The sequence below is a fragment of the Peromyscus eremicus genome, chromosome 4, assembly GCF_949786415.1.
Source record: "Peromyscus eremicus chromosome 4, PerEre_H2_v1, whole genome shotgun sequence".
Classification (NCBI taxonomy): domain Eukaryota; kingdom Metazoa; phylum Chordata; class Mammalia; order Rodentia; family Cricetidae; genus Peromyscus; species Peromyscus eremicus.
In genome coordinates, this window is record NC_081419.1 from 130,177,509 (window position 1) to 130,195,952 (window position 18,444).

At 52.2% G+C, this 18,444-nt stretch overlaps 1 protein-coding gene across 3 annotated transcripts; it reads left to right on the forward strand.

Annotated features, from left to right (window-relative positions):
- Window positions 1-1,772: 1,772 nt before the first annotated feature.
- Tgif2 (TGFB induced factor homeobox 2) lies at window positions 1,773-18,328 on the forward strand. Of its 3 annotated transcripts, none has more exons than XM_059261779.1 (3): window positions 1,773-1,854; window positions 6,149-6,374; window positions 15,793-18,328. In XM_059261779.1, exons 2-3 carry the CDS (start codon window positions 6,183-6,185, stop codon window positions 16,312-16,314), a joined length of 714 nt encoding a protein of 237 aa, XP_059117762.1. In that variant the 5' UTR covers window positions 1,773-1,854; window positions 6,149-6,182; the 3' UTR covers window positions 16,315-18,328. The 3 variants fall into 3 exon arrangements, with proteins under 3 accessions (XP_059117762.1, XP_059117760.1, XP_059117761.1); XM_059261777.1 differs by lacking the exon at window positions 1,773-1,854 and adding an exon at window positions 2,009-2,193; XM_059261778.1 differs by lacking the exon at window positions 1,773-1,854 and adding an exon at window positions 2,904-3,032.
- Window positions 18,329-18,444: the final 116 nt, after the last annotated feature.

Genomic DNA, 18,444 nt, shown 5'->3' on the forward strand with positions numbered 1-18,444 from the left:
CTCTGCCTTAGAGCACACAGATTTACACATTGTATTTTTCAGTTGCTGCCAATAACCATCCAGATCCCGGGAAGGGACCAACAGCACCGGGAAGAATCATCTCATTGCTTCGCAGCTACTTCAAAAATATTAACCCGGTGGAATCCCGGTGTAATGATGCACGCATCTTACACTGTATTTACAGAGAAGATTAACCTGGCAACTGTCAAATTCATGGTATTCTTAGGCGAGGGGGGCTGTTTATGTGAAATCCTGACACAGAAGCAGCCTCCCTCACCCCAGCCCTGTACCCTTCCAGGGGGATCAGGGAGACTTCAGAGCCGTCAGCCAGCATTCACTTGGCTCTGCTGCAGGCCATGGGAAGGAACAGGTCACTCCCTTCATCTCCCCACTGAGCAGACTTAGGAACACTGGCCTAGCAGGCCGCCACCGATGGAATCTGTGGCGAGTCCTGTGGGCTTGTCCCTGGCCACCAGAGGCTCCAAAGAGAAGATACGGCTCTCTCACCTGCAGCACATGCCTAGCATGAGAGCTCAGTAGCTAAGAACCCAGCACATCTCCAAGCTCATCTGGCTGCCCCCTCTATCTCCCCTAGTGGTCCCACCTATAGGAAGGTACCTGCCTCTTGCACACGGTTACCCTAGTGGCTAAGGCCCAGTAGGTTTTGCCTTTCTCACCCAAGACTTCCCATTTCCTTTATTCTCACAGGTCTGTGGATGGAATATACCACTTGGCCAAGAAACTGCTGTGACTACCTCTGGGTCTTGGCTTCCCCACTGGTAAAAAGGAGGGTACTGGGAAATGTTATCAATATTTAAACGGAAAGCAGGATGGCCATTTTGGTTTAAAGCATTTTCAGGCACGTCTGGTTTCCAGGAAACCCAGGTACACCTTAAGAGTCATTTGATCAGCATTCTGATTGGCTTGGGGCTTTCTGGGAGGAAAACTTAACTTTTGTCCCCAAAGTTTTGTGACTAAAGTGCAAAAAAAAAAAAAAAAAAAAGCTGAGCCTGATGCAGCAACGACAGCTGTAGTTTCTGTCACTTAGGTAGCTGAAGCAGGTGAACCACTCCAAGTCTGAGACTGGTCTGAGACCCCAGTTCAATAGTAAAATACTGATAATAAGATAATAATAGCATTAAAAAACCCTAAAGACTGTCCCACTGTTGTTGGTACTAGCACAAGGGTCTCAGGTTTCTGGGCCTCTACGACCACAAACTCAGAAAAGGTCCTTCTGAGCCGGAGTCAGGCTCTGCCACACTTAGGTGGAGACCCAAGAGACAGCCGGTCAGGGAACTTGGAGGCAAGGAAAAATGCACCAGCCTGGACCGCCGGAAGAGCCTAGACTCACCACCCTGTCTCCACGAGACCCACCTGGGCCAAAGGACACTGGCAGATGTGTCAGCACCCAGAGAGTAACTGCGGACACCTCAAAGTGGGGCTCGCTGCCTGCCTCACCCGCGCTCCTAAGGCGCAGCCTGGAGTCACCCCTGGCCAACCCTCTGCGCTAGGCCCTGGGCTTGGGGTTTTATCCAAAATGACCTCCGCGACCCTACGGACGGACAAAACCACAGGTCCCTTCGCGGCTGGGAGTTAAGTCTCCATATCTACGGGGCCTCAGTTTCCCCATCCCCACACGGGCAAGCACCCAGAGGAGGGAACGAACTTACAAAAGTCCCGGGACTGGCACCCTTTGTGCCCCGGCAGCGCCCCACCCCCAGCGAGGCGCACACAGTAGGCGCTCCGGAAACGCTCTCCGAAAGGAGGAGCGGGCCACTTCCTGCCCCCGAGCTGACTCCTGGAGTCCGGGTCCCACCGCTCCGCCCCCGGCCCGGGCCATGTGGCATTCCTAAGGTGGGTGGGCGCAGGAAGGAGGTGCCGCGGGCCCGCCCCCTTCGGCGCGTGGGCGGGGCGAAGCCCCCCAGCTCCGCGGGCCCGCCCCCGGGGGTGGGCGTAGCTGGCCACGCTCCGCGCAAAGTTTGTTTCTGCCTCGGGGCGGTGGGGGAGGGGGCGGCGGGCGCGATGGGAGGAGAGGGGATCTGACGTCAGGTCGCGAGGTGCTTTCCAGCCGCGAGCTGTCAGGCGGGTGTCAGACCCGGCAGGTACGCGGCGCGCTCCCCCGGCGCCCCCCGCCCCGGCCGGGCTGTCCCGCACCCCGCCGAGGCCGCGTGGGCCGGAAAGCCGCCGGGGAAGGTAAGTGCGGGACGCCGGAGGGCTGGAGACGCGGCTGGGGGCGCGCGGACAACTTGAAAAGTTTCTTGGGGCGGCGAGGCGGGGGCGGGGGCGTCGTCCCGGCGCGTGCGGCAGTGGGTGTGTAAGCCCGGGTGTGTGTGTGTGCGCGTCCCGACCGCTGAGCTCTGGCGCGGGATGCCGGGGGAGGGGGAGGCTTGTTCGGGATCCTTTGGGGGGGGTCGGCTCCCAAAGATCCCAGCCTGGGAGAGGGCGGCCGGTGCCCCGCAGCGGGGTGAGCGCGCGGGGAGCGGGTTTGTTTGGTTTCAAAAGTGCACGTTGCTAACCGCCGGCAGCCGCCCCCCCTCCACGGCGGCGGAGCGGGACCGGGGGCCGCCGAGTGACAGCTGGAGGTGGGGGCCGCGGGCGGGGCCCCGACGGGGAGGGCTGGGGAGCCCGCGCGAGTTCCCCTTTCCTTTGGAACAAAGGAAAGTCTGTCTCCGAGGCATCTGTCACTCCCGGGCTGGCCAAGGCTGTGGGGCGCGTGGGGCTGGCGACGCGGAGAAAGTTTGTGCGCGCCGGGACTCCGGGGCCAGGCGAGGGGCAGCCGAGCCTCCTGCGGGGGCTGCGCGCGTCCCCGGTGCAGGGGGGGGGCGGCCAACATGGAGTCTGGGCGCAGGGCTGGGGGGGGCGGTGCGGAGGTTGGAGCCCAGCCCCCTCCTTTCCCCTCCCCCTCCGGGCCGAGTTCGGAGCACAAAGCCGAGCGCGCACGCTCCGGCGGCCCCGCGCCCCAAGAGTCAGCCTGCGCGGAGTACCAGGGAAGGGGTTGGGAACCAAACTTTTTCCTGCCCTAGAATGGACACGTGAGTTTTCTTTCTTGCAGAGTTCTCCCCCCCCCCCCCGCCAGGTGGCGGACCGGCAGGGGAGCTGTTGCACGCATCGTGACTCTGGGGAGGGGGGGTACGGGGGGTGAGGGTGCCCTGAGCGCCGGCCCATTCGTCGGCGCCCCATGAGCCATGTGCTCCGCTGCGCCTGGGCCGCGGGGGAGGTTGCGCGCTTTGTGTGAACTGCTGAGAACTCCAGCCCCTGTGTGCGGCCTGGGGGAGAGTATCTGGAGCTGGGAGAGTTGTCAGAAAGTTCCTGTGGGAGTGTGTAGGAGATTGTATGGGGTGCAGTGTCCAAGGGTGCAGCCGGTAACCCAGTTAGGGTGAAAGCTGATGGATGGCCAATGTGATGACGTGCGTGCTCCTCGGTCGGAGAGATCGTGGGTGGGCAGGTCAGTTGGAGTTCGTGGGTGGGCGGGTGCAGAGGTTTGGCTAGTCTCAAGAGTCATTGTAGTCGTCGGTCCTAAGTATGGGGTGTAAATTGTGTGCGTTCGTAAAACTTGGGGAGCTTGTGGGATGTGATCGGGTCAGTTATTTTGAATACTGTTAAACTTGCATGGGGAATATCGAGGTATTACTGGGATGCGGGTGTGGGAAACTTGCAGGCAAGCCTAGGGTGCAGGATCCAGGGATGGAAAAGCCCCGCTGAGGGGTCGTCCTCTGGCCTCACCCTGGGAACCCTGAAGACTGGGTTCTTGGCTGGCAGCTAGAGTGGAATTTGTAAAGATGACTTTCAGTAAACTTTTCACCAACTGCCAGGGCTGCATCCCTGAGCTGGTAGCCCAGCTGTGCTGCTGGTTGAATCCCAGCTGTGCTGGTGGTGGTTGAAATGCCTGCTCTCAGAAAGCAGCCCATTTGTGATACTTTGAGGAACAGTACCTCTGAGCAGTGTCCATTTCACCTCCAGGTGGCCTGGCCGAAGGTAGACCCTTCCCTCGAAAGTCTGGCTTAGCCAGCCCCGAGATCTGGGCTCAGGCCCAAGTCGAGGAAACAAAACCTTGGAGATGCCAGAGTCTGTTGGCTAGGCCTGCTGGGGAGCTGTTAAAAGGCAGAGAAGGGAGGAGCCTTGAGATTCTGGCACAGCCTTGGCCTAGAACTTGTGCTTTTAAAATGTAAATTTCTTTTGCTTGTGTGAACTGGAACTTTGTCTGGTGGAGAGGAGCAGCTGATAGGGGTGCGTTATCTAGGCAGAGAAGGAGGAGGGCTTCAAACTCAGAGAAGGGGGACACTTGATTAGGATCCCACGCTGTGGGAGTTAGAGCAGGGGCCGGAGCCACACTCATTGATCTGGATTCTGAGATTAAGTCTGGGCCCAGGTCAGAGGCCCGTCCACGGAGAGGGTCTAAGAAAACCGTAGGAATGACACACTACTCCCTGCACTTACCAGTGGCTGGCTGCAGGACCACGGTGAAGTTTCCAAACCTGCCTCTGGGCCTTGGAAGGAACTGCTTTATAGTGGATCTTAAGAAATGGGAATTCTCTTTTTAAAAAAAATTTTAGGTTTAGTTTTTTTTTTTTTTTTTTAGAGAGGACATCTGATCCCCTGGAACTGGATTTATGGATGGTTATGAACTACCTGCCATGTGGGTGCAGGGAATACAACCCACGTCTTCTGTAAGAAAAACAAATGCTCGATTTGTTTTGTTTTTGTTTTTCGAGACAGGGTTTCTCTGTGTAACCCTGGCTGTCCTGGAACTTGCTCTGTAGACCAGGCTGGCCTCCAACTCACAGAGACCTGCTTGCCTCTGCCTCCCCGGTGCTGGGATTAAAGGCATGCACCACCACTTTGACAAATGCTCTTAACTGCTGAGCCATCTCTCCAGCCCCAGAAATTCACTTTTAAAATAAGAGCAGGGATGGGGGATGGGGGAGATGGGGGGGCGGTGGCTTGTGCTGGAGAAATGGCTTAATTTAAGAGCACTTGCTCTTGGGAAGAATCTGGGTTTCGGTCCCAGAAGAGACATAGGCTGACAACCATCTATAACTCCAATTCCAGAGGATCCACCTCCCTCTTCTGGTCTCCCAGGGCACTACATGTGTGGTGCCCAGACATACACTAGGCAGAATATCTATATACATAAAATAAAAAGAAATAAAATCTTGGGAGAAGGAAAAACAAGATAATAGAGTATTTTGATCAAAGAATATTATGTGTGTAAAACTCTAAAATAAGCAAGCATCAAAGGCGAATGCCCTTCTGTCCCCCCAGCCCTAATTAACTGCTGACCCATCCATGCTGTAGCAAGCATCAGAAGTGTACTCTTTTTTTACATTTATTTTGTTTTACCCGTATGAGTGTTTTGTCTAATGTGTGTATATACACCACATGGGTGCCCACAGGTGTCACAAGAAGGCATTGGATCCCCTGGAACTGGAGTTACAGATGGCTATTAACTATCACATGGGTGCTGGGAACTGAACCAGGTCCTCTGGAAGAACAGCCAGAGCTCCTAACTGCTGAGCCATCTCTCCAGCCCCACTCTCCTCCTCTGTGTGGCCAGATAGTTCACTCGTTCAGCCATCTGCTGAAGGTCTCTTGATGGTTTCTACCTTTTGGCTGCTGTGAACATTTGTGCATAGGCGTTTGCATGGGCCCGTGTTCGAGTTTCAAATTCTGGGTCATGTGGTAACTCCCTGGTGCCTTTGGCAGCTTTCTTAATGTGTAAAATGATAAGTTTCTCCTTTTACAGGAGCTTTTGGAGAGTTCAGTGAGGTAATAAATGTTGTTTCCTGGACAGCCTGGAAAACAGAATTTAAGCTGGGCATTGACACTGGGAGGCAGAGACAGGAGGATCGAGATTTCAAGACCTGCCTGGGCTATACAGTGAGACCCTGTCTCAGTAGGAATACTGAGGAAGCTGTAGTTCGTTCTGGTCCTATTCTGTTTCTTAAAGAGGTGCCACTCATGTTTGAGTAGTCCCTTCTCTGTTCCATGAATTGGTGGCATTTAGGATTCATCCTTCTAGCTTGCTCAGGCTATGGTACTAGCCACGATTTGGAACTCTGACTTTTGTGATGGTGGACTCATTAGTAAGGAAAAGGGGACAGGCATGAAGTGGTAATGTTATCCCCATCCCCTTTGTCACTTGCCCCAGGCTCCCCAGAGGTCCAGCCTAGCCCCTAGGCACCATGTCGGACAGCGATCTAGGTGAAGACGAAGGCCTTCTGTCTCTGGCCAGCAAGAGGAAGCGCAGGGGAAACCTGCCCAAGGAGTCGGTGAAGATCCTCCGGGACTGGCTGTATCTACACCGCTACAATGCCTACCCCTCCGAGCAGGAGAAGCTGAGTCTCTCGGGACAGACCAACCTGTCAGTGCTGCAGGTAAGGTGGGACCAGGCACCAGTCTCCAGCTCTGTCCCTGATCCCTGCGCGTGTGTGTGTGTGTGTGGGGGGGGGGGGGTCATTGCAGCTGGCCTTGAGGCCTTGGCCCTTCTGAAGGGATAAGGAATTGTTTCTAGTGTCATTATTGACCTTGAAGGTGAGAAGAAGGCACTGAGTAGCTGAGATGCCCCGCCACACTGTTTGAACAGGACTTGATTGCAGGACAGCTGGGTTCTGTGGTGTGGTTAAATGAAGGGACTGAAGAGATGACCCAGTGATTAAGAGCACTTCCTGCTCTTCTGTGGATCCAACTTTGGCTCTCTGCACCCAGATCAGACAGCTCAGGCCCTTCTCTAACCCAGCTCCAGCAGATCTGACGGTGTCTTGCCTCTTCAGGATCACATAATACCCATGAATAATGTTTTTTTCTTAATGTAAAAGAGGAGGTCTTTTAAAAATTGAGCTGGAGGTAGACAGGTTGGTCCACACTTGTGAACCCAGCACTTGGAAGGAAGAGGAGGAGGATGGCCATACATTCCTCTCCAGTGCCTGGTGGATCTGTTAGGAGGAACAGAGTTTGAACCAAATATAAAAGAACCTTTGTAAACAGCATACAGGGGTACACTCGAGATGTTTGTACTCGAAATATTGTCTCTTTTCGATTGTCTATTGACTCGCAGAAGGCTTTGCTCTGTTTCCATGATGCTGACCGGGCAGTGCTCAGAGTCGAGTTGGCTAGGAGATCATGCAGTAGGCCCTGGGCCTAGCACCAGGGACTTGTCCCTGTCTTGGTGGCTTCACAGTTCCTCCTTTCATGAGCCAGTAGACTTCCTCCTGCTTTCTCCTCTGTCCTCTCATACCATTTCTCCAGCCCACAAGCTGTCTCCCTCCTTCCCTCGTCCCGCTCTGATCTTGCGACTTTCCAAGCTTCCTACCTCTTGTCCTCCCATGAATAGGCACAGTTAGTAGTCAGCCTGTAAAATTCCTGTGACCTCGCTCTCTACTCTGGGCAGTGGTTAGCCCAAGTCTGTCCTGAGACAGGGTCTAGACTCTTAAAGGACTGGCTGGCGTCCCACCCCCTTCACAGGAGGACTCTGGCCGTTAGCCAGGCTGCTGTTGTAGCCAGGCTGCTGCCGTCTCTGGCCCACATTTCCTCAGTTGACAATGGGAAAAGCTTGGAGCACTCTCAAGATTTCCAACACCATTTGGGGTGCTTGTCTTTTGCTCTCGTTCTTATCCTCCAGGGGTTCATGCACACGGCAGCATGGAGCATTTCATATTTACTTCCCAGGTGCCTCCATTGGGCCCAGCTCCTATGTCTAGGATACCTTAAGGAGTATCTAGTCTTCGGGGGAGGGGGTAGTGGGGTGCAGATTGATGACTACTGGAACGAACGCAGTGGAGACACAGGGTAACACAGCCTGGGGCCTCAGGACCCCCTGGAAGGTGGCCTTGAACTTACAGGTTCTAGAGGCACAGAGGCAAAAATACAAGGCCTAGAACTTGAGACCAGAACTGTCTATACAGCCTATATCCTTCAGCCTCAAAAGGACAAATCTGATCGTGTCACTGTCTTCGGATGGGCTCCAGACTTCACCCCAGCTCCCTCTTCCTGGGACTGGCGCTTGGTCATGAACATCGGGCACAGTCCTGGCCTTCTGCATTTGCTTTATTCTGCCGGAGCACTTGTCTCTTGCAAACACTCTGTCCTGCAGCCTGTTGGAGTCATTGCTGTACATCCCTATGGCACCTCACACCTGTCCTGTCAACCCACTTGTCACACTGTATTGGAACTGCTTCTTGTCAGGGACACTAGTTCTCCAACCTGAGGAGTGTCCTGACCCTTTTTTTTTTAAGAATTGGGGAATGGGGCAGAGTGATCAGGCACTTGCCAGGCACACCAAAGGAGTTAGGGTTCCCCAGCACTGCATAAAAGAGCTGTTCTTGTTGACCCCGTCTCCCCTCAAGATGTTAGCTAAAATCATTTTTATTATTATAACTGTGTACCAACAAACTTGAGTTAAAAACGTTTAATTTTGCTCTGATATACAGCTACAAAACTGATTTTCCAAAGTAGATGAATATAAACCAATGAAATCCCACCTGAGTGCACTAGAGGGGCCAGTGTATTTTGCTGCCCGCTCCTGCTGTGTAGTTGGACATGATGCACCTACTTGTGATCAGAGTGGAAAGAGAAAATCAAAACGTCCTTGTAGAGACCAGTGGATTCCCTAGGAGCAGAGCGCCATGTGCATATCCAAGTACAGGGCAGGGATCAGCCACTGGATCCCAGTGATGGCCACCTGCTCTGGACTATACTGAGAGTTAGGGACCAGTGGAAACCATCGGACACTCCTGAAAGGATACCTACCCTCGGCCCCACATCAGCCTCAGCAGTGTGCCTCTCTCAAGACTCTGGCCTAAAGTACCTGTGGGAAAATGGACAGTTCTGGCCCTGCCCTTTCTCAGAGGCTCCTCTGAGAGCTCTAGCTCCTTTATACATTTCCCTTGAATGTAATGCAATGGAAGGTTTGGTTTGGGTTTTTGAGACAAGGTCTTGCTATATACAGTTTTGGCTGGCCTTGTCTCATAAGAGATCTAGCAGTCTCTGCCTCCTAGCGCTGGGCCTAAAGGTATGAAATATAACTCTTTTTTATTTTTTATTTTGGTTTTGTTTGGTGGGTGTTTTGTTTTTTGTTTGTTTGTTTTTTGGTTTTTCAAGACAGGGTTTCTCTGTGTAGCCCTGGATGTCCTGGAACTTACTCTGTAGACCAGGCTGGCCTTGAACTCACAGAGATCCGCCTGGCTCTGTATCCCGAGTGCTAGGATTAAAGGCATGTGTCACCATGCTTGACAAGAATGCAACTTCTTGATCCTATGCTTTTCCTTGTCATCACTGACAGATCACCTGTCACTCGACATAAAATCCTTCACCGGCTCCTGCCAGTCTGACTACAGCGCTTGCTGTTTTCCCGTAGGTCTCCTCTCTGACCCACATTCCTGCTGTGTACTCTGATTACCACACTCCTTCCTTTGACCAGGGAACCCCAGCCTCTAAAGGAGTCAGGTGCTTCCACGGAACGTGGGCACCTCTACTGGCCCAGCATTGGGGCATTTAGATGGCAGAGTCACCAGGGAGTGGGGGACAAAGACTTTAGTTCTATTTGTTGTTGGGGCTCCACTCGGGGTGGTTTTGATCATTATCTGTCAGGAGAGGATTCAGTAATTGTAACTGCAGAAAATGAAGGAAATATTCAAGTAGAAAATGCAGTAGCTCCTCAGTCACACATCTTTGTCTGTATTTACTTTCAAAATGTCCTTTGCTCTTAAGGAGGTTTCCAAGCTCTGCCACTAAACCACACTCCTTGCTCCAAAGGAAGATTATTCAAATGAACTCAGCACTGGCCTCAACAGGTATCTACATCATGCCAAGCTGGTTTCTTCTCCCTGGGGTATCTCTTCTGATTGTCTCTTTTAACTTGCCCTGGAGCTATGCATTAGCAAGTCAATGAGTCATGGAAGTAAATGGTTTGCTGGGTTTTGCCCGGAGCAAGGCAATTGGGAGACTAAAACCCTTTTGGATCTCTTGTGGAGGATTTTCACTGGTCCTCTGACAGTCAAAGCTCAGGGGATTGGTTGGATTCAGTCTGGCTTCCTGTTTCCTGGACTGCCTGGAGGGTTCTGAGCCGGCTCCTCAGCTTTACTGCCACCTGGGCTGCAGAGGGAGGGAGGGCTCTGTATGGGGGCAGGCGGCCAGGCAGGCTCCTCTCTCTGGGCTCCCTCCTCACAGCCTTCCTGAGCATAGCAGGCCCCCTGGTAAGGCCCTGGGGTCAGAGAGGAGCCTGTGAAGGCTGGGTGGGAGGGGTGGCCTGGCCCCTAGTCAGGCAGTCACTGTATTTATGTCCTGTCCTCTTCCAAGCTGGGGCTTCCACGGCAACATGTCGCCTGTCTCCCAAGGCCTTTCTGTGTATTCTGTGAGCTTCTATGTGACACTTTTTATTTGAATAAAAGGACTGTTGGCACTCACAAGAACAGGTGACACTAGGGGACAAACCACTGCTCCTGAGTCGGAATGACAGCTCTCTGGAGCCCTTGTTTAAAAACATGTATTGCCAGATGGAGGTGGGGGCTCCCATCTATGATCTCCAGGAAGAGTGCCATGAATTTAGGTCAGCCTGGACTATGGAGACTGTTGAAAAAGGAAAGAAACAAGAGGAGAGAGTAGGAGCAGCTGCAGCCAGAGTGTGCATGTGTGGGGTGAAGACGGGGTCATAGCTGAAGCCGCGGGGCAGGCGCTGAATGGTGCATACCTTCAATCCCAGCACCTGGGAATCAGGAGAGGTAGATCTTTCTTAAGTTCCAGGCTATCTAGGGCTGCATAGTGAGATGTGAGACCCAGATGGGCCAGGCGGTGGTAGTGCACACCTTTAATCCCAGCACTCGGGAGACAGGACCAGGTGGATCTCTGAGTTTGAGGCCAGCCTGGGCTACAGAGTGAGTTCTAGGACAGGCACCAAAACAACACAGAGAAACCCTGTCTCAAAAAACCAAAAAAAAAAAAAAAAAGAAAGATGGATGGATGGATAACAGATAGATAGATGTAGAAAGAAAGAACAAAATACATCTTGTTAACTCCACCTCATTCTACCTGCCCCAAATCCATAAAGCAGATAGAAAATAGCTATTTAAACGACTTTAAAATCCCTCCAAGGAGTCAATGTGTAGCTCAGTGGCGGGGCACTTACCTAGCATGCATGAGGCCCTGGATTCGATCCCCAGGTGGCGGTGGTGGAGGAAATCTACGGTAAAGGGCTGAGCATGGAGTTCAGTTGGCAGAGTGCTTGGCTAACAATCCCAGAGTCCTGCTATGAGTCCCAGCACTGCATAAAGCTAGGAGTTACTCCCTCATCCCCTCAGATACGCAGCTCTGTGGGACAAGAAGACAAAGCAGCAGTCTACCACGCTGTCTGTGAAACAGATCCGTGTGGGGTGTGTCCTGGGGCTGTGTGCCCACACAGCTGCTGATCGGTGCCAGAAAGCTTTCCTGCTTTCTCCACAGCTACTTTCCTCCCAACTTTGCTAGACAAGTCATTAAACGATCCCTGTTACCTGCTCCCACCACCTCCCACCCAGAGGTAGAGGTGCATGGCTCCTGTTACAGATGGCTGAGGGAGATAGGAAGCAGGTGGACAGGTGCTGCCCTTGGTGGGAGAAAGGGTCTTAAGCTCACTCCCTGCTGCTGGCCGGTCATATTGCAGCCTTCAAACCTGAGACCTGAGGGGAAGTTACTGGACTCCTAGTGATGGCCACCGTTCCAACAGTAGAGGTCGTCACAAACCCTGCGTCATAGCCTGGGGACGACTGAATGAGCAGGTCCATCTGGAGCTGAAGTTCTGTGCCTGAGTGAAGCTCTTGAGGTTGTGCGGCTTACTTAGCTGCCCATGTGGCAGGCCAGCGAAGAGTGAGACCTCTAACCAAGAGACGAGGTTGTGAAACCAGCTCTGCACCCAAGGCAGTGTGGCTAGGCACATGTCTTCTTCTCTGTACTCCCCTCTCTAAGGCTTTGGGGACACTGCGTACCACCTCCCAGGCATGTGTGCACATTTAGCAGAATGCCCATGAAGTGGTTGGCAAGACAGCGAAGTCAAGGTGCTTAGGTTTGTTTCCTCCCTGCCCACCCGGCCAGCAGTTCAGCCCTCCTTTTCTGAAGGACGGAGCTGGAACTCCAGCCAGTGTGGCCAGAGCCTGCTGGTGTCTGTCTGTGTGTACGCACCTGCTTACACTGGGGAAACCCCTGAGGTGAAGAAGGGTGAGAATCCTCAGGGGCAGGCCCTCTTGAAGCTGGAGCAGAGAGGGAAAGAAGGGCCACAGATGCCTCTGCCTCCAGCCTGCCTGACAGGGCTCTTCTGTAGGATGGTATAACTGCAGCTGGCAAGATACTGAGCTGTGTCTGCTGCAGATCAGTCTCCATCACGGTATCTGTCTCTTTAGCTAGACATGGCAGAGATCCCATGGGAAGACTATACCCCAGGGCTTGCTCAAGAGTTGTACCAAGAAAGAAGCCTGATAATAGTCAGGGAGAGAGATGGGTACGAGAGCCTGGGTCTCTGATCTCCTGAGCAGACAGTAGGGAAGTATGAAGCTTTGCTGCAGCCTTCCCAGGAAGTAAGAAGACAGACTCCTGACCATTCTTTTTCCTACAGCTGCTGGTACTTAGTACAGTCTGAGAGTGTCTGCTGATGAACTAACAAGGCAGCAGGACCTAGCATGTGAAACTTCAGTCAGACCGCATGGCGTTCCCAACTAGTGAGATCCCCTGCCACCAAGAGCTCATCACTCACCATACCCTCTTCCTTGTTGATTTTTGTTGTTGTTGTTGTTGTTGTTGGATGTGGGGTTTTACTGTGTTGCTTACTTTGCCTAGGCTCCTGGGTAACAAGGACTGCATAGACAACACACATTCACAATCTGTCCATTAGTCCTTTTGTTTGAGGCAGGGTCTTAAAGCCCAAGTGGACCTCAAATTTGAACCGAACTTCCTGCCTCAGCCTCCCAGTGCTGGGATTACAGGTGTGTGCCATCACAGCTGGCTTCACTGGCTACTGTTCCCTGTGCTCCATGTAATTGCCCTGGCCCTTAATTACATCTTCACACAGATCTGCTAGCTCTGTCTCTGATGTTGAATATTTGTTTTAATTAAGGAAGGGTTTGTTTTTATCGCTCATAGTTGCTGAGGCCTGGTCCATGGTCACTTGCTCTTTGTTTCTGGGCTCGTTATGAAGCCGTGGTAGAGCAGCAGTGTGCTGGACAGTGGGAGAGCCACCTCATGGCCAACAGGAAGTAGTTAGGTTTATATACTACTCCTTCCTGCTTCTGGGCATGGACTGGTGGTCATTCACCTATTTGTGTACTATCATCGCACAGCTAGCTGGAGGGTAGCACCTCAGGGCAGGGGACCTGTGTGTTAAAAGGCAGCTCCAGCGTGCACCAGGGACTGGCCTGGTGCATAGTAGGCAAACACCAGTGATATGAATAAGCCCTGAAAGCGAGCAGGGAAAGGTGGGGCTCTAACCCAACTGTTCTAGGGACTGCAGCAAGCTGGGCTCCGGGTCCTGAGACAGGATGGAGAACTGACTCTGATCCTGGGGCTTGCCTTGCGGAGCTTTAAGTCTGTTCACCAGGGAAACGGGACAGCCCAACCCATTTCTTGGTCAGAAGAAAACCCAGCGCACTGTGCTGAGTTAAGTGGCGGCTGTTGGAGAAATCTGCACTGGAGACACAGCCTACACCTTTGTCCACCAGTGGGCGAGAAAGCATTCCAGAGAAAAGGGAGTGTGCTATGTAGAAGGCATAGAGTTCTTTGGAATTTCGGTTTGGTTTGGTTTTTTTTGACACAGCTTGTCTGTGTAGCCCTGGCCGTCCTGGAACTCGGGTCCACGCACTGCCTTTGTCTCCAGAGTGCTGGGACTAAGTGCCGGCTTGTGTGTTTAGTTGTTTTGTTTGAATGAGCAGGGCCCAAAAGCTGCCTCACATGCTGACTGCAGAAGAGCAGCAGGCAGGCAGGAGGGTTTCAGTGCCCGGCTCGGGAATCCGGACTCAGCGGCAGTGGGAGACAGGCAGCCTCTTTTAGCTGGGATCACCAGCATTGCACTGTGCAGACTATTACACCAGTGAAGAGGTCAGAAAGAGAGCTGTGAAGCTGGGGGTATTTTTTTATTTTTCAAGATAAGGTTTTACTGTGTAGCCCTGGTTGTCCTGGAGCTCGCTCTGTAAACCAGGTTGGCCTCGAATGCACAGAGATTCGCCTGTCCTGAGTGTTGGGATTAAAGGCATGCGCCGCCAGCACCTGGGGTATTAAAGAATCTAAGGCTGGGGATCAACTCAGTAATACATCACTTGTCTAATGTGAACAAGACTGTGGGTGCTATCCCAGCACTGCAGATATATATGGACACACAGGGGACAGATCTTCTCCCCGGCCTAAGGCACACCATACCGTGAAGGATGACATGCCTCATGGTCCTAGTGTTGCTTGGAAGCAATCATTTCCTCTCCCTAATAGCCCCTTTGGGGTCCCTGTGTCTCTCCGGTCTACAGCGGCTCAGGAGTGAGTCACTCTTAGCCCCATTTGTGCTGTGCCCACCTACACCTAGGCTGGAAGCTAGTGTCCTAAACAGATGGAATGCTTTCTTCCTGTCACCTCCAAAGGTAATCTGAACTGCCATCCCATCTCCCTGTTTCCGGCCTGCTCTCTACATAATAGGCCACTCCTTTGCTTAAAACCCTCCTATGGGGCTGAGATTACTTAAGGGTCAGTAAGATGGTCCATTGGGTAAAGGTGCTGCTTGCCACAAAGCCTGATGGGTCAATCTCTAGAACCCACAAGATGGAAAGAGAACCAACTCCCACAAATTATCCTCTAGCCTCTACAGGCACATGATGCGCACTTGCATACATTCACATGTGCGTGTGCGTGTGTGCGCACTCACTGACATGCACACACACTGATTAAAAAAACAAAACTCGTCAGGATGGTGGTGCTGCACAACTTTAATCCCAGCACTCGGGAGGCAGTGGCAAGTAGATTTCTGAATTCGAGGCCAGCCCTGGCCTACAGAGTGAGTTCCAGAACAGAGTTACATAGTGAGTGAGACCCTGCCTCAAAAAATAACTAAATAAAAACCAATAATTCCCATGGCTCCCTTTATCCATAGAACTAAATGCTTATCCTAGGAGGTGACCTCTGATAACCACACTGAGCCCAGCCACACATGCCTGCCTTCAGCACTTTTTTCGTGAGTACTCTGCTGCCAGTACTGACTCCTGCTCCCTACCCATCTCCCATTTCAACTGCTTGTCTTTCAGATTTTTTTTATTTATTTTGAAATAGGGTTTCACTGTTTAGCCTTGGCTTTCATGGAACCTCCCTACCTCTGCCTCCTAAATGCTGAGATTAAAGGTGTGCCCCACCACACCCACTTGCCTTCAAATTTCAGTTGAAAACTGCTTCCTCAGAAACTATTTCCTCAAGTCCTCACCACCATTAGCTCCCTCAACACCGTTGTCCCACCCTGCCACTGGCCAGCATCTTGTCTGTTAGGTTTGCTGCTGGGTCTTGGTGTCTGGAACAGCGAGCACTTTGTAGCTGTGTTGCGATAGAGAATACAGAGAACAGGAAGGAAGGAGGGAGGGACTTAGAGATTCTCAGGCTTTTTCTTGTGCCCCGTTGTGGTCTGGGAAGTGTGGAGAGAAGGTCAGCTGGTTGCTCTTCCACTGCTTCTTTGTTCTGTCAGGTTTTCACCCCAATATCCAAAATATCTAACTCCCGAGTCTGTCGTGGTACTAGAACAGCTTAGATAAGCACAGCATAGCTGATTGGAATGGAGTTAACTGATGAGTCTCTTAACACTCGTTTTAGATCTGTAACTGGTTCATCAATGCCCGGCGTCGCCTTCTCCCAGACATGCTTCGGAAGGATGGCAAAGACCCCAATCAGTTCACCATCTCCCGCCGTGGGGGCAAAGCCTCTGATGTGGCTCTCCCCAGGGGCGGCAGCCCCTCCTTGCTGGCCGTGTCTGTACCGGCCCCCTCCAACGTGCTCTCCTTGTCCGTCTGCTCCGTGCCGCTCCACTCAAGTCAGGGTGAAAAGCCAGCAGCCCCCTTCCCACAAGTGGAGCTGGAATCCCCTAAGGCCCTGGTGACCCCTGGGAGCACACTCACCCTGCTGACTAGTGCTGAGGCTGGAAGCCCTACCGGTGGACTCTTCAATACGCCGCCACCCACACCCCCAGAGCAGGACAAGGAAGACTTCAGCAGCTTCCAGTTGCTGGTGGAGGTGGCATTGCAGAGGGCTGCTGAGATGGAGCTTCAGAAGCAGCAGGATCCAGCACCTCCATTGCTGCACACTCCCCTTCCTCTAGTCTCGGAAAATGCCAAGTAGGCGCCTGCTACCAGGTGGCTTGAGGTTCAGGCCAGCTGTCCCAGGTTCCTGGTTCACTTCCCTTTCATACAGAGGGTTATCTACGGATCACTGCCAAGCATCGGGATCATCTCTGTCCAGAGGTCCTCAGCAGAAAGACAGCAGCTGGTGTCGCTGCACTGTTACGGGGGCCTGTACTCTTGCTGACTGCATTCCCTCAAGCTTCCTCTCTGAGGAGACCAAGGCGCCAGAGCCAGGTGTTGCTGCTGCTGCTTCTCCAGAGAGCCTTGGATGTCTGCACTCCAGCCTGCTTTCCTCGGCAGGCTCTGGAAACTTGCCAAGTTCAGACTTGAGCTAGGTCCAACCTGCCCCTAAGCTGTGCCTCCTTCGGTCAGGCCAGGTGTGCACATTCCAGCTTACTCAAAGGACAAAGGAAAAGGCCCAGCAGATGTCACAGAACCGACTCCAGTTGAATGTTTAGGTTTTTGCTAAGTTGTTTATTTTCCTTTTGCTGTGGTTTGTGTTAATGGCAGTAGGTAGCCCGGAAGCACGAGTGTGGGGAGAGAGCACCTTATGCTATGGAGCTTTATAAACGGGGTGATCTACCACCGCACTGGGGATGATTGTATAAGGGACCAGCAAAATCTCTGCAGCCGTGCTGAATTCCAGCTGGAAGTGGTTGTTTGATTTTTGGTTTGGATTACTCTATTGAAAAAAGACAGAAGAAAAATACCTACAGGTGTTGGATTATTTGCACCAGGCACAGAAGGGGATAAAATCCAACTGAACCAGATAGCCATTTAGATACAGCCGAGATGGATGATAAGACTAGAGACGTACTTGTTTTTGCTGTTACTTTGGAGTGGTTAAGCTAGACTGAAACAGTTTGTTTTCTCTCTCTCCTTTGGGTATTGTCTCCCCCTTCCCCTTTTTGTAGCCTGTTTGGATTCATTCAGGAGCTTGGTCAGAAGTCAGTAGCACCAGCATCTCCTACTTGGGGAAGAGTGAGCCATCTCCTTACTGGTCAGGAGGCTCTTCAGACATGCCGCTTGTTCCACAAGCTGGAACCTTCGTGGGGGAAGGGGTTAGTGCGGCACAGGCCCAACACTGGGAGTTGCATCTGTTTCAACTCCCTTCAAGTTGGAATTGCAAGGGCCTGCCTAAATTTCCTGGGGAAACTGATCACACGTGGTTTTAATTTCTCCCTTCCCCCCTTTCACTTTGCTGGGGGTTTTTTTGTTTGTTTTTTAGTTTTCAGCAACAGTATACCCCATCTTTATATATCCTAAGAAACACTAATCCTAGGTTTTTATTAACCGAAATATTTGTGTTCTGAATAATCAGAAGATTTGAGGAGTCCTGACTGTAATTTCCTGATGTTTACTAGGTTATAAACAGAGAGGAGGCTCCTGGGTGATCACTGACTTGGAGTGCCTGTCCCAGAGAAAGATATACCATTATACCATTCTGGCCTTTCTAAGGAGCCCCCTGTCACTCTTACAGGCTTCCCTACCTCTCCTGAGTGGCTTAGCCCCATCCCTTGCTGTGCAAGTGGGAACTGAGAGATTTGCTCTCTGTAGGAGATTGCCTTCCTAGGCTGGATCTCCTGCTTCCCTCCAGGGGATCCAGCACCCTCATCCCCTAGAGGCACTGCTGGGGGGATGAACATGGCAGCTTCGTAGAATTTGCTGTTTGCCCACTTCTACCCCAACTGTCTGTGAGCCTAGATCCCCGGTGATTGCTACAGGATGCCTACAGTAGGGGTGACATTGGGGTGAGTGGGAGTTTTCTCCTCTACAGTGCACTGAGCAGGAGAGGAGGGAGGGAGCCATGCTGCTGACATATTCTGGCATTCCCCCTCCTGGAATACAATGGGGCGTCTAAGGGGTGGGTCAGTCTCTGCATAGGTTGCTTGTAAGATAAATCTGAGGTATGGTTGTCCCATTGAACAATATTTGAGCAAAAAACTACTGTAAATAACTGGTTTTTGTCTTTTGTCAAATAAAGTTGTTTGGTTTTATTTTTAAAAGTCAAACTGAATTCTTGATTGGATCCACTATGCTTTTGAGACAGAGCAGTCACTGAGGTCTCTGGTTTTTGTTTTTTTTTTTTTCGAGACAGGGTCTCTCTCTTAGCCCTGGCTGTCCTAGA